This window comes from Oryctolagus cuniculus, chromosome 7 (assembly GCF_964237555.1).
Source record: "Oryctolagus cuniculus chromosome 7, mOryCun1.1, whole genome shotgun sequence".
Taxonomy (NCBI): domain Eukaryota; kingdom Metazoa; phylum Chordata; class Mammalia; order Lagomorpha; family Leporidae; genus Oryctolagus; species Oryctolagus cuniculus.
In genome coordinates, this window is record NC_091438.1 from 47,532,419 (window position 1) to 47,548,381 (window position 15,963).

At 40.0% G+C, this 15,963-nt stretch overlaps 1 protein-coding gene across 8 annotated transcripts in view; it reads right to left on the reverse strand.

Annotated features, from left to right (window-relative positions):
• The window catches only part of RPRD2 (regulation of nuclear pre-mRNA domain containing 2), a 93,654-nt gene that overhangs the window by 12,564 nt on the left and 65,127 nt on the right, over positions 1–15,963 (reverse strand). For 4 of the 8 annotated variants that reach the window (XM_051857306.2, XM_051857303.2, XM_051857305.2 and 1 more), the window contains exons 3-8: positions 8,880–8,980; positions 7,962–8,039; positions 6,684–6,736; positions 6,020–6,146; positions 1,822–1,997; positions 90–372 (exon numbers count right to left, since the gene is read on the reverse strand). In XM_051857306.2, coding sequence (XP_051713266.2) covers positions 90–372; positions 1,822–1,997; positions 6,020–6,146; positions 6,684–6,736; positions 7,962–8,039; positions 8,880–8,980 — 818 coding nt within the window. The remainder of the gene's footprint in view (positions 1–89; positions 373–1,821; positions 1,998–6,019; positions 6,147–6,683; positions 6,737–7,961; positions 8,040–8,879; positions 8,981–15,963) is intronic. The other 4 variants (XM_051857307.2, XM_051857304.2, XM_008264489.4 and 1 more) reach the window with 1 other exon arrangement.

Genomic DNA, 15,963 nt, shown 5'->3' on the forward strand with positions numbered 1-15,963 from the left:
AACTATGTTTTAATATCTGCTTATGACTGACTTATTGGTGGGAAAGCAAAAGACATATGAAATAAACTATTAATCACATAAGGACATACCAATGATTTTTGATCCATCATCTTCCACGTCTGAGAGTTCCATGTCTTCCACATCACGATTATCTGTCACAGGTTCAGGGGTGGCAGATTTCTCACTCTCCACAGCTGGTGAATGGGATTCCTCACCTCCCATCCCTTGAAAAGGAGACTCAGAACCAGTTGGGGAGGGAGCATCCATGCTTGGGGAAGGAACTGGTGATTCTTCAGGATCAGGAAGAGTTGACTTTAATTGATCCAATTTTTTCTTTAAATTGTTAACTCGGTTAGCAAAGGTTTTATATGCCTAAGAAGAAAATGAAATTTACTTTACTCCTCTGGGAAAAGGGCCAAGAATATAACATTTCGATTCTGATCAGATTTCCTCATTATTATTAACTACACCATTAGAACAAAATAGGAAAATACCATCATGTGTCAAGCATGGAGTAGTTCCTCATCTGCACTGTTTGTGTTCCCTACACAACTGCCTAAGTCAGGAAGCCAGAGGACTTCTGTAATCCATCCTTCTTCGTCTCATCCACTCATTCACCCAAACAATATACTGAGAGCCTAAATGTGCTGTTCTAGGTACTGCAGATATTACAACGACCAAGATAGACAAATATCAAATCCAAAAATAAAGGACAGCCTGGAAAGTTACATTCTAGTCACTTTTAAAAAAATAAACCTTTTATTTTAGAACAGTTTTAGGTTTTCAAAATAAATGTAGGGGTCTCCCTCTATCGGAATACCTCTCCTGACATTGCGGCAGGAGGTTTCTGACTTAAAAATATCTTGTTTTGCTAAAACAAACCAAACTAGATTAAAAAAAAAAAAGTAAAGACAGTACAGAGGTTCATTCCCATATATCCCACACTCAATGTTCCCTATTATTACAATATACTAGTATAGCTCATTTATCACACTAATGAACCCACACTTCATTCAGCTTTGTTCAATTTTTATCTAATGTCCTTTCTTTAATCCAAGACCTCATTCAAGGTAACATTTATTAGTTGAGTCTCCTTAGGATCCTCTTGTTTGTGTTAGACTTTCCTCATTTGTGAAGGCTTTGGCAGTTTTGGAAAGTACAATCAGTTATTTCATACTGTCAATTGAGTTTCTTCTTTCTCATGATTAGACTGGTTACTGTATGTTCTATGAGAGAACATGAGTTTTAGAAGGCCAGGGGCAGAGTGCTATACTTGGAGTATTTGTCTCCCTGAACTCATGCAGGGCTTTCGTCCCTAAAGTCTTATGCTCATGGTATTAAGAGGTTGGAAATGTCACACAATCGTGGTAGGCTGTGGTCTGTGGGAAGTGATCGGCTGAGACGGGGTCATTAGGATGGAGTTCCCTATAACTGAATCCTGGTCTTTTGATTACCTTCCTTCCCTTTGGTTAGTTCAGGTAATTTACAAGAAGTTTAGTAAAATAATATTTCCATTCAATTTTCTGGTTAAATAAAAAGTATATGTGCTTCTGCCTAATTTTATTAACTACGACGAGGTTAGGCAATGGTCAGGGGGTGTCAGTCTGACCTCTAGCATTAGAAAGACCCAGGTCTTAACTTCAACTCCACCACCTGCTGGCTATTTTACCTTGTGCAATGTCACTAATCCTCTTCAAAATGATTTTTTCTATGAAATATGGAGATAGTAATGCTTATTTTCCATAAAGTTAGACAACATATGCAAATAGTCTATAACACACGGTAATTATTCAATATAGGACAGCTTTAATTATTACTTACATTGGCTACTACTTTTACTTCTTTGTACTGTGCTTCATAGAAAATTCCAGCATTTTCCAGTGCTTCTGTTAGTGAGGGCCCATTTTTCACCTGCTTATCTAATCCATTCACAAATTCCTCCAGCTTGGAACTTGCCTCTTCAAATTCTTTGGAGAACTTTTTCCCTCCTGTTTTATCTAAAATAACAGAGAAAGTATTCATTTCAGGATATAAAAATGATCTTCTGAAAAAAAAAAAACCAAAAAAAAAAACCAACCAACCTTCTTTGTTCTTGCTTTTCTTTGACTTTGTTATTGATGCATTATTGTGTTAATATTTTCAGTCTCATTACTGCACCTTAAGGAGGCTTCTTCAAGTCAAAGGCACACTAAAAATATTGTATAGGGCTGGTGCTGTGATGTAGTGGGTGGGGCCACTGCCTGCAGTGCAGGTGTCCATAAGGGTGCTGGTTCAGGTCCTGGCTGTTCCACTTCCAATCCAGCTCTCTGCTATGGGCTAGGAAGGCAATTGAAAATAGCCCAAGTGTTTGGGCCCCTGTACTTGTGTGGGAGACCCGGAGGAGGCTCCTGGCTCCTGGCTTTGGATCAGCTCAACTCCAGCTATTGCAGCCATTTGGGGAGTGAACCAGTAGATGGAAGACCTCTCTCTTTCTCTCTCTCTAACTCTGTTTTTCAAATAAATAAATACATCTTAAAAAAAAAAAACAAAAACAAAAAAACAAAACAACAACTGTTCACAGGATGGGTTTTGGTCTAGTGGTTAGACACCCATGTCCTACATCAGAGTTCCTGGATTTGATCCCAACTCCTGAACCCAGCTTCCTGCTGATGAGAACCCTGGGAGGCAGTGGAGATGGCTCAGGTAGAGGGGTTTCAGCCACCCATGTGGGAAACTTATATTGAGTTCCTGGTTTCAGCCCCTCAACCACTGCAGGCATTTGGAGAGTGAATGAGAGGATGGGAGCTCTTGCTTTTTCTCTCCCTCTCAAAAACAAAAACTTCACAAAGCACATTCATAAATCTGAATGAGAGAAGTAAGTATAAAAGCACATGTATTAAAACCGAGGTAAAAGGCCAGCTCTCTGCTGTGGCCAGGGAGTGCAGTGGAGGATGGCCCAAGTACTTGCACCCCATGGGAGACCAGGATAAGTACCTGGCTCCTGCCATCGGATCAGTGCGGTGCGCCGGCCACAGCACACGGGCCGCGGCGGCCATTGGAGGGTGAACCAATGGCAAAAGGAAGATCTTTCTCTCTGTCTCTCTCTCTCACTGTCCACTCTGCCTGTCAAAAACAAAACAAAACAAAACAAAAAAAAACCCACGAGGTAAAGAGAGGCCGGAGCTGTGGTACAATGGTTTCAGCTACTGTCAGTGACACTGGGATCTCATAAAGGGCACCAGTTTGAGTCCTGGCTGCTCCACTTCTGATCCAGCCCCGTGCTAATGCACCTGGGAAGGCAGTAGAAGGCAGATTGAGTGCTTGGGCCCTTGTCAATCATGTGAGAGCCCCAGATGAATTCCAGGCTCCTGGCTTCAGTTTGGCTTGGCCTTGACTGTTGTGGCCATTTGGGGAGTACACCAGTGGACGGAAGATCTCTCTCGCTGTCTCTCCCTTTCTCTCTGTAACTCTGCCTTTCAAATAGTCTTAAAAAAGAATAAAGGCAAAGAAAGTTCAGCTAAAAGAATTCTGCTAATTGCTTCTTCTGCTGCTACAGTCTCCAAATGGCTGCAACAGCCAAGGATGGGCCAGCCTGAAGACAGGAGCCAGGAGCCTCTTTTGGGTCTCCCACATGGGTTCAGGGGCCCAAGTACTTGGGCCATCTTTCCACTACTTTCCCAGGTGCATTAGCATGGAGCTGGGTTGAAGTGGAGCAGGTGGGACTTGAACTGGTGCCCACTCGGGATGCTGGCCCTGTAGATGGAGGTTTAACCTGTTATGCCACAACGCCAGCCCCTGCTAATCACTTTCTTCACAAATTAGATACCACATTCTACCAAGGAATAACAATGAGGCTCAATTCCATTTATGCTATTTTGCATTACAGCAGATAATAAAAATGTCTTATTTACTTATTTTTGCATTTGACAGGCAGAGGGGGAGAGAAGAGTGCTACTCTCTGCTGGTTCACTTGCCCAATGCATGCAATGGGACAGACTGGGTGAGTCTAAAGCTGGAGGTGGGAACTCAATCCAGGTCTCCCAAGAAGGTGGCAGGGACCCAACCACTTGATCCATAACCAGGACTTCCCAAGATCTGCACTGGCAGAAAGCTGGATTCACTAGTAGAGCTGGGTACTGAACCCTGACACTCTGATACGGGATGTGGGGACGTTTATCATCGAGTTAACCATCAAGCTAAACTAACCTGCCCCTAGATATATCTTTTGGATGAGAAACCAAAGTGAACATAAAGTGGCTTCTTCAATGCTTCACACTAAAATTTTTGTTCTACCTGAAAAAGATCCTTAATAATTAGATATATACCTCTGCCTTACTGACTGCTAGAATATGACTTTGGATATGGGTACAAATGCTGGCCTTGCCTCTTACCAGCTGTGCTATTAATCTCATGACACCTCAGATTTCTCATTTAGAAAACAGAGATTTTTGGCAGCAGTCGTCAGCTTCTAGCTGCCTTACTCAGCTTGCTGTTCCCCCATGGCATGTAGCAGCACCAGCTAGTTGCTAGGTGTCCTGACTGCCCACTCCTCCTATGTAACATGTTCAATAAATCCAACCCTGCTTACTCAAAAACAAACAAACAAAAAGAAAGCCAAAAACTCAGAAGGGTTTTTTAGTATGCTTTTGAGTTGATGTAAAGGCTACATTAGATAAATGTTAAGATATGGTGTAGAGACAAAACAGGCACCCAAATGAAAGCTAGTTGTCATTTACTCATTATTTCAAAACTATGTATCAAATGTTTATTATGTACTAAGATTACCGTAGGCACTGGGGATAGCAATGAACAAATAAAGATGATTTCTGGAGGCTGGTGAGTGGCATATCGGCTAAGCCGCCACATGCAGCGCTTGCATTCCCACATGGGCAACAGTTCAATTCCTGGCTACTCTACTTCCCATACAGCTCCCTGCTAATGCACTTGGGAAGCTTGGGCCCCTGTACCCACGTGGGAGATCCAGAAACACCTGGCTCCTGGCTTTGGGCTGGCCCAGCCCTGGCTGTTGCAGCCATTTGGGGAGTGAACCAGGGGATGGAAATCTCTCTCTGTAACTCTGCCTTTCAAATAAATAAACCTTAAAAAAAAAAAAAAGATAATTTCTGCCTTCATGAGGGTTATACTCTAATAGCTATTTTTTTAAAACTTTACTTAAGGTAGATTAAATTCTTTATTCTTTTTTTTTTAAAGATTTATTTATTTATTTGAAAGATGGAGTTACAGAAAGGCAGAGGCAGAGAGAATCACTCCCTCAACTGGCCACAACAGCCAGAGCTGGGTTGATCCGAAACCAGGAGCCAGGAGCTTCTTCTGGGTCTCCCTTGGGTCATTTTCTACTGCTTTCCCAGACCACAGCAGTGAGTTGGTTAAGAAATGGAGCTGCTGGGACTCAAACCGGTGCCCATAAGGTATGTTGGCACTGCAGGTGGTGGATTTACCTGCTATGCCACAGTGCCGATCTCTAGTATGATTATTTATTATTTACAATGTAAGGAAAAGAGGGCAACTAACAAGATTTTATGAGGCATTAGCGTGACCTCATTAAAAAGCATGCCCCAAACGACAAACCACACATGTGCAACACAAGTGTCTATATATAAGCTCATATACCAAGAAAGACTAGAAAGGAGGGGAAGGATAAGAATTTACTTACTGCTTTCTACAATCTAATGTTCTCTTTATAGACTACCTGAAAATGACATTTCTGGAAAGAAAAATCTGAATTATTCTATTTAAAGGATGTAAGTGGGTTGGGCATTTGGTACAGTGGTCAAGCTGCCACGTGAGACACCTGCAGCTCACATTGGAGGGCCTGGGTTCAAATCCTGGCTTTGCTCTCCATTCCAGCATCCTGCTGGTGCACACCCTGGGAGGCAGTATTTGGGTTGCTACTACTCACTTGGAGACTCGGAATAATTCCTAGCTGCTGGCCTTGGTCTGTCCTAACCCTGGCTGTTGTGACAGATCCCTTTCTGCTTTTCAAATAAACATATAAAAACTAAAAAGATGTAATTATTACCTTTTAAGCATTTGAGAGTTTCTGTGCTGCACACATCCACCCTCATAGTTGATAGCTGCTTTTCCTTCAGTTCTATCTGATCTTCTGAGCGCTTGTATAGTAACAGCTCTTCAATGAGGGCCTGAGACTGAACACAGACCAGAAACACATTTCATTTACAAGCTCATTCAATTATTCTATCTCCTATTAGAACAACAACAACAAAAACCTAAGCTAAAACCTAACAAAATCTTGAGGGGAAACAAAAAACCCTTACTTTTCCTCAATCAATTCTGATGTCAAAACCATAAATTCATTTATATACTGTAAAAGATCCTGCCCCTTATTTAAGGCTAATTTACAGATACAGGATTAAAACTGAAACAAAGGTCCAGTTATATTCTCTTTAAATTTTAATTAGGTAAACATGGTCTTCTGTTACTCTTAAGAAATTTCTAATTTATCAGAGCTTTACAGAAAGATGAATCTGTTTGTTGGCATGAATTCATTACAGAATTTAGCTGGTAATAGATATTCTGGGAGAAGGTTATTTTTGGGGGAACAGATAAAACTTCAAGTAATCTAATCCCAATTTGGAATTCTTTAAAACATAAGTGACAAAAAGAAGTCTTACTGGACCATGTGGGAAACTATAACACAAAACTGAATATATTCTGTAACTTACTCGAAATTCAGCAACTATCTTAGACTTGAGAGCAGCTTTTGGATTTGTGGATGCTGTTGGAATTAAACAAAAGGCTGTTAAGAATATAAACACAAAGAGTTGACTAAAATTAAAGAAAAATTTCAGCTTTTTAGTTATGGGTATACTCTGAATATATGGCAAACATGCGCATTTAAATCATAATATAAATCCTGTATTAAATAATGGACTATGAAATCTAAACACTCTCAAGCATGTTTAATGTCAAAATACACTACTTAATTAGGCCTAACCTACTTACCTCCAACAGACCCTTGAAGCATAAAGTACCTTCTTTTCCTAGTCTGACTGAGTAAAAGGAGATTGCAACACCTCAAATTAAGAGTGTTCAGGAAGAGGACATCCACTTAATCCTGAGCACTGGCAGAAGAAAATTACTTACAAATATCAACTCTATTTCCTACGTATTGAGCTGTGGATTCCTTTTGCTGCTGACTCAATTCATGGCAAACATAAGAAAGTTCTAAGCACATCACCACTGTGGTTGAACTTTGGCTCAAAGGACGACTCTTGGTGATCTTATGCATGCAATTTACGACCAAAAGGATGTCACAGGACTCCCTTAATCATGATGAATATCATACGCTTGCTGGAGCAAAACCATCCTAAGAATCTTGTTTCACCTCCCAATTCTCACTGTCTTTTACCTTGGTCTCTCCACACCTTCAAGTCTCTCTCAATATTCCTCAGTTTGCCCACAGCAGCCTATCACATGCAGTATTCCACTCCCTTGATCTCATGCTGGGTAAACTGGTAAAACATTATAGGAGCTCCAGTTAGAGAACGAGCTTCTGGCCAGGATTTGAGGCCCACGTATAATTTGGCAGAGCGTATCCCCAATCTGAAGGATTTCATGGCTCCCACAGAAATGCTTCTTAATGCCTATTCTCTTCTTCAGCTCTGTTGTTTAATTTCAGCTGCCTCTAACTTCATGTATCTTTGAATCTGAGAATTAGCCTGGGCACTATCAAGTTTTTTTTTTTTTCTTCTTTCAATCCCCCAACTACTCTTGAATCTTCACTCAATCAAACCCTTTTTCTGCATTTCCTTTGTTTAAAGTGGTTTTTAAAGAAGTAACTTCATGATGGCTGGCTTAGTGTAAATCACTGGGAGCCTCCCGGGCCTGAAAAACACAGGCTTGCCCACGGTTTATGCCAGGTGCGATGTCAAATGGTCTACATTTTCTTCTGCTCCAAAAAGAGGAGGTAATTTTATATTAGTTGAGATTTTGTTCCTTACTTTGTGATTTCTTCCACTGCTTATTCGGTTGTTTGTTCAGATTTTCTTTCAGCTGCTTCTGAGTTTTGAAAGTTGTACCTGGAAAACATTTCAGTTTTTGCAATCTGGCATTATGGGAAGCTGTTCTGTCTGTCCACTTCAGTGCCAAAGTTGTAGCATCAAAAAAGGCAATCCAAGACTGTGTGTTGTTTCTTTCTTTCCTTTTCTTTCAATACACCCATCAAATCTAAGAAGCCGTCAAATAACAGTAATTTCTATAATCAATGAAACTACCAATTCTGAAAATAACAGGGCAGGAGGTTTAAACGTACCAGTTATCAAACCCCAAGAAGAATTTAACAGCTTCTTAGAAGATGCTATTTTTAAAGCAAATGAGGGACATGATAGCAGACTATCACCAACTTCTAGTCAAAGATTTACTGACTTACATATTATCTGTTACAAAAGAAGTAATTTTTAAAAACCAGGTACACAACTTAGTACAAATCTAAGTTAAGAGAATCTGAAGACTGTTACTATATCCTTACTACCAAATGCTATGGAAACAAAGCTATTGAAAATCCTGTCCAAAAATTCTCCAGCAGTAAGAGGACAGGGTGGTATTTGTTAAACACCGACAAAAAACGTGTGAAATAATCAATTGAGCAAATACAGAAAAATGATTGGATGGCTACTGTCACTTAATATGCTTCACTTTTCTAGTCAATAAAAAGAAAATCCAACCTCCCACTCCAAAGCCTGAACCAACTTAAACTTTAATGCAAACAGATCTAAATTTTCATAAGCATTTAATTTTAAACAAATAGGGCCAAATCCAAAACTTTATTTTGTACTATTATACAACATCATCATATCTATAAAATATATATAATTATAAAGAGTGACTCAAATTTTCTTTTAGAAAGAAAAGATACTTACTCAAAGCTTCTCTCAATGCCACAATCATTTCTTCTGGGTACACATTTCTATCTTCCCAGATTTTAAAGATTCGTTCTATAGACTTAGAAACAGATGGATCTCTGAAGAGAAGGAAAAATAAAAACTGTAAAAACACTGACTTTCTCCTCAAACTAAACATGACAGCCTGTGAATTATATAACATCATGTATTTACAAAGATTGTTTTATTTTCTCCTAAGGACAGTATAATATATAAGAAAGAGAAGATGGTGCTTCTGGAGGTTTTAAACACAATTTTCTGGAGATTTAACCATAATAGACTATTTCATTTCTTTTACTTTTTAAATAAATTATTTATTTTATTGTTATTTAATTACAGAGAGGCAAAGGCAGAGAGAGAGAGAGAGAGGTCTTCCATCTTCACTGGTTCACTCCCCAAATGGCTACAATAGCCGGAACTGGGCTGATCCAAAGTCAGGGGCCAAGAGCTTCTTCAGGGTCTCCCACGTGGGTGCAGAGGTCCAAGGACATGGGTCATCTTCTATTGCTTTCCCAGGCCATAGCAGACAGCTGGATCAGAAGTGGAGCAGCCGGGTCTTGAAGGCACCCAATATGGGATGCTGGCACAGCGTTGGTTCCTCATTTCTTTTACTTTTTATGCTGAGATGTTTCCTCTCATTAAAAAAAAAAACCCTAAAAATCCTAAAAGCCCATACATCTATTATAGAACACTAAAAAAATTAAGGAAAACCCTAAAGAAAAACTACTCACTTTCACCAAATGGAAATTTACAGAGTAACGATTTCAGCATTATTATCTTTTATCTTTTCCCCCCATGAATGTATTGTATTTGAAAGTATTTATAAACACACACAACTGTACTCTATTGTTTTCACTTGACAAAACAAGCATTTCCCAAAGTTCTGAAACAATTCCTGGCAAACATTTTTCTTTTAATTAAAAAATTTCTTTATTTGGAAGACAAGAGGAAAGCATTCATTTGCTGGTTCACTCCCCAAATGACATCAAAGGCTGGGGCACAGCCAAAGGTCAGTAATGCAATCTCCCACACAGCTGGCAAGAACTTAATTACTTGAACTTTCACCACTGCCTCCCAGGATCTGCATCAGCAGGCAACTGGAATCAGGAAGCAGAGCTGGGACGTGAACCTTTGTACTTTGATGTGGGTTCCAGGTATATTAACCAGCATCTTAACTGCAAGGCTAAATGCCTGCCCCATAAACATGACTGTTAATGACTACATAATATCTTATTAGCATTTAAAAATTTGTATTATTTCCGAGTACAGTTTTATTCACAAAGGTCTAAAAATCTTCCGCTAAGACTGTTCTTAGAGAGATCTTCCATCTACTGGTTCACTCTCCATATGGCTGCAATGGCTGGAGCTGGGCTGATCCGAAGCCAGGAGCCAAGAGCCTCTTCTGGGTCTCCTCTGTGAAAGGAGGGGCCCAAGCTCCTGGGCCATCCTTTGCTGCCTTACCAGGCACATTAGCAGGGAGCTGGATTGGAAAGAGCCCCACATAGGATGCTGGTGCTGCAGGCGGCTGCTTAACCCCCTGTGCTACACACAACGCAGGTCCCTGCTTGGTTCTTGAAAGTAGTTTTGGTTTGCATGCAAATCTAGAATAAAGATTTGTTTGGTAACTGCCAAATGGCTTCCACCACTGCTGCTGCTGAGAAATCTGTTGTCAAACTGTAGTCTTTTTGGATGTCATCTGTCTGCTACAATTATTATTAATTTTTTAACTCTGGTTAAATACATGTAATATTTGCCATTTTAATCATTAAAAACTTCTTATTTGTAAAAAAGCAACTTAATATATTTTAAATATATAGTTTCAAGAGCATAATGATATTTCCTACCCACTCCTCCTTCTTAATTTTTCTTTTAATTTTTACCATGACAAAATTTCAATTTTCTTTATAGTCACAAGCTTAACCTTTCACTAAATACAGAATTCAACAAGTAGTAAGTAGAAAAATGGAGCCCTTGTGGGCAAATCACCCTCCAAAGTTGCTACCTGTTTACTGCTACCACACTGGGGCAAGGCTTCAGCATGGGAATCAGGGGCTCACAGACACTCAGGTACTCTGTTATCCATTCAATAACTCCCTACTACCTCTTCCTCCAGCTCAGGATATTCTCTAATCTTTTTTCTTTCTCCATGGATTTTCCTATTTTATGTATTTTATGTAAGTGTAATCATGCAATATTTGTGCCTGACTTATTTCAGCACAGTGTTTTCAAGGTCCATCCATGAATCAGAAGTTCATTCTGATTAAAAAAAAAAAAAAAAAGCCCTGTGGTATAATACACATAAAATTCATAAAATTCACCATCTTAACCATTTTAAAGTATACAGTTCAGTTTGGTATATACAAATTGTTACATAACAAAACTTTTTATCTTGCAAAATCAAATTCTTTTTCTTCTTTAAGAAAGATTTATTTATTTTATTTTATTTGAAAGTCAAGTTACAGAGAAAGAGGAAGAGACAGAGATTTTCCATCTGCTGGCTCACTCCCCAAAGGCCATAATGGCTGGGGCTGGGCCAGGCCAAAGCCAGGAGCCAAGAGCTTCATCCGGCTCTCCCCAAGCACGTGGGCCATCTTCTGCTTTTACCAGGCACATAAGCAGGGAACTGGATTGAAGAGGAGCATCTGGGACTTGAACCAGTGCCCATATGGGATGCCGGTGCCACGGGCATCTGTTTAACCTGCTGCACCACAGTGCCAGGCCTGCAAAACTCAAATTCTATACCCATTACACAACACCATTCTCCCAGTCCCATAGCAACCACCATTTTACTTTGTCTCTGAATTTGATTATTAAAGGCACTTCAAACAAATGCAATCACATAATACCTGTCTTTTGTGACTAGCTTATTTCACTTAGTATAACATCAGCAACCTTCATTCATGCTGCAAAATGTGTCAAAATTTCCTTCCCTTTTTATGTTGAATAATATTCCATTATATGCAACACCATGTTTTGTTGATCCATTTATCTGCTGATAAGATATTTGGGTTACTTCTCCACTTATGCTATCGAGAACAGTGCTAGGAACATGAGTATACAAATATTGAGTCCCTGTTTTTAGTTCTTTTGGGAATATATTGCTGGATTATATGGTATTTCTATGATTAATTTTTGAAAAACCACCAAACTATTTTCGAGAGCAACCACATCATTTTATATTCCTACTAGAAAGGTAGAAGAGTTTTACTTTCTTTGCATCTTCTCCAACACTTGTGGTTTTTTTTTTTTTTTTAAGGTTTTTGCTTGTTTTGTTTTTAAATTTTTATTTACTTATTTTCGTCAGTTAATTGAAAGGCAGAGAGACAGGGATAGGCAGGCAGAGATCTTATGTCCACTGGTTCATTCCCCAAATGCCAGCAAAGTCAAAAGTGAGGAACTCAACTGAGGTCTCACACATGGGTGCCATCACTGCTGCCTGCCAGGGTGCTCATTAGCAGGGAGCTGGATTGGAAGCGGGGCCAACAACTCAAACTCGACACTTCAGGAATCACTTATGGAGATGTGGGCAATCCAGTGTCTTAACCACTATGCCAAACAACGACCCTATAGTTGTTCTATAAATTGCCTGATAGAAGCCAACTGCTGATAGAGGTAAAACCCCTGATAGGGGTAAAACTACTGCCTGCAGTGCCAACATGCCATATGGGCATCCTTCGAGTCCCGGCTTCTCCACTTCTGATCCAGCTCCCTATTAATATGTCTGGGAAAGCAGCAGAAGATGGCCCAAGTCCTTGGGTTCCTGTACCCACATGGAGACCAGGAAGAAGCTCCCGGCTCCTGGCTTTGAATCAGTACAGCTCCAACTGTTGTGGCCATTTGGGGAGTGAACCAGCAGATGGAAGACTTCTCTCTTTCTCTTTGCCTCTGCCTCTCAGTAACTGCCTTTCAAATAAATAAATAAATCTTTAAAAAAAAAAATTGCCTGATAACCCAGTATCTGAAGCCCATAGTGTATATGTGTGTATCTAAATCTGCTAATTTTTCACTTGTTTCCTGTGTGTTTGGGTTTCTCTGACTGTGAGTACATGTGCATTTGTTCTTAATCTGGGACCCCTGTAGCCTGAACAGGAAATGTGCTCTTCTAAAGTCTACCCAGAAAACCAGGCGGAGCTAATCACACAAGAGCACCTTAAATCCTAGGCTTACATGTGCAGATCATCTGATGCTACTGATACTTGTCAACATCAGCTCTGTCTTTCCAGTATGTCATGTTCCTAGTTGGCTGGTCATTCTGCCAAAAGTCAAGTTATAGGTGTGTAATGTCTGTTTTTTCAACTAGACTACAGACATTTTTCAAGGCAGAAACTGTTAACTATTTATTGTTGTTTCTTTGCTATTACTACACGGTGATCACTAAATATTAGCTGAATAAACAACACTTGTATTTTATCATTTTCAAACCAAACTATTCATTTTAAGTCCCAGTAGTCAGTCACCAAAAAATCTCAAGAAAACATGCTGGAAAAAACAACAACTGCTACCTCTCTTCTTGTGCAACTACAGATGCTTGAAAGTTTTGAACTTTAGTTTATGCTATTATACTAGTTAAAAATATCAAGGAAGAAAGGCCAGGGTTGTGGCACAGTGAATTAGGGCATGGCTGCAATGCCAGCATCCAATATGGGTGTTAGTTCAAAGTCTGGCTGCTTCACGTCCAATCCAGCTCCCTTCTAACGTCCCTGGGAAGGTAATGAAGTAAGGTCGGAGTACCTGGGCCCCTGACACCCATGTAGAGACTCGGATGGTGTTCTGGGCTCCTGGCTTCAGCCTGGCCCAGCCCAGGCTATTGTGGCCATTTGAGGAGTGGGCCAGCAGATGGCAAATCTCTCTCTCTCCTCTCCTCCTCTCTATTTAACTCTGCCTTTCAAATAAATGCTAAGTCTTTAAAAAATATGTATCAAGGAAGAGATCTTTGGCTCAGTTTATGCACCTTCAGTGCAGCTTCTTTCCTTTGTTAGTCATCAGTTACTATCCACATGGGTAACTTTTACAGAAAAATTCATCCTAATACCATGGGAGGAAAAAAGCATGAGTGACAGTATGGACAGAAATCAGTAACAAATCAATGCTGCAAACGCAAACTCAGTTCTAAGTAAGACAAACTCAGTTGTAAGTAAGACAAAACTGGTATAATTTGGATGGCTTAAACTGTAATACTCTTTAAATTCTGTATGTGTTAATGTGGATTTGCTTAACTCATTCATATTTCTTAAAAATAAATTCTGTGATATTCACAGCGACTGGTGAAAATCTCACTTTGTCTTACAGGGAAACTTGTGATTTTATGAGTTTAAAAGTGATTCACCAGTCTAATATAAATTCACTAACAAAATTAAAAATAAGAGTTGGGTATGATATAGTAAAAACAGTACTGCATGCAGAAACCAGAGATTTTAGTCCTGGCTTTAGTAAGAAGTCATTTGAGAGTAGGTTTTCTCATTTATAAAATGATTTTTACAAGGTAATTTCTGCTAGCTAGAAAATTTTTAGACTTATTCCTTATTTACAGAAACACAGAGCTCTCAAATTCCTATGGTTCAATCACCTGGCAAAAGATTTCTTCCAAAACTAAACCAAACCCAACCCAAATGCAGAAGAGCAGTTCACTCACCTTGGAATCCTAGTCCTCTATTTTAGCCACTGCTGATCAGTCTCAGCTGCTACTAAATTTACAATTGCCACACGTAACATAAAACATTTAGTTACAAACTTTTTTTGATTTGTAAGTAAAAAGAAAAAAAAATTAACCTTGCAGAAATGTCAGAACATTCAATAGATGTTTCCTTTGGAAGTCCTCCCTGCCATCCCAATTTAAAACAGCGAGGTCTTAGCAAGTTATTTCAAAGCCTAACACTGATGAACAGTGCAAGAGGAAATACCCAGTTGTCACAGTTAATAGCACCATCTTGGCCATCACTAAGGGATGTGTATCAACACATCATTATAGGGATGTCATCAGACTAACTGGCTGTATTTAACAGGTTAAATGTGTTAAATGTCTGAATGGAATTGAAATAAGGGGTCAGCTCAAGGTGGAGTGAACCAGTGGATGGAAGACCTCTCTCTCTGCCTCTCCTTCTCTCTCTGTGTAACTCTGCCTTTCAAATAAATAAATAAATCTTTTTTTTTTTTTTAAGATGATTTCATAGAAGTTAAAAATATAATGATGGTTACCAGGGGCTGGGAAGGGAAGTGAGAAAGGAAGTTATAGGGAAAGACTGACTGATAGGTACCAGGTTATAACCAGATAGGAATAAGAAGTTCTGGGGGCCAGTGCTGTGGCATAGTGGGTAAAGCCACCGTCTGCAGTGCCAGCATCCCATATGGGCATTGGTTCGAGTGCCGGCTGCTCCTCCCCCCCCCGCCTCTCCTTCTCTCTATGTAACTGATTTTCAAGTAAATAAATAAACCTTAAAAAAAAAAAAAAAAAAAGTTCTGGTGTTCAATAGCATAGTAAGGCCAATATAGATAATGTTAATATACTGTATATTTCTCTATCAAAAACAACCTAGGAAAAAAACTGGATTCTCAGACATTTCTGAATCTTAGTCACCAACAGCTGCCTCTCAGGGTACACATCAGCAGGAAGCTGGAATTGGGACTAACGCATTGTAACATGGGATGCAGGAGTTCTAAGTGGCATCTTAATTGGCAGGCCAAATCTCATATCCTGTTAAGTCCTTTTTTTTTTTTTTTTTTTTTTTTTTTGACAGGCAGAGTGGACAGTGAGAGAGAGAGACAGAGAGAAAGGTCTTCCTTTGCCGTTGGTTCACCCTCCAATGGCCACCACGCTGCGGCCGGCGCACCACGCTGATCCGATGGCAGGAGCCAGGTACTTATCCTGGTCTCCCATGGGGTGCAGGGCCCAAGCACTTGGGCCATCCTCCACTGCACTCCCTGGCCACAGCAGAGAGCTGGACTGGAAGAGGGGCAACCGGGACAGAATCCGGCGCCCCGACCCAGGAACCTTAAGCCTATACAGAAGAAACACTTACGGTATTTCCACCCACCCCTTACCCATTTTACAAACATTACTAATTAC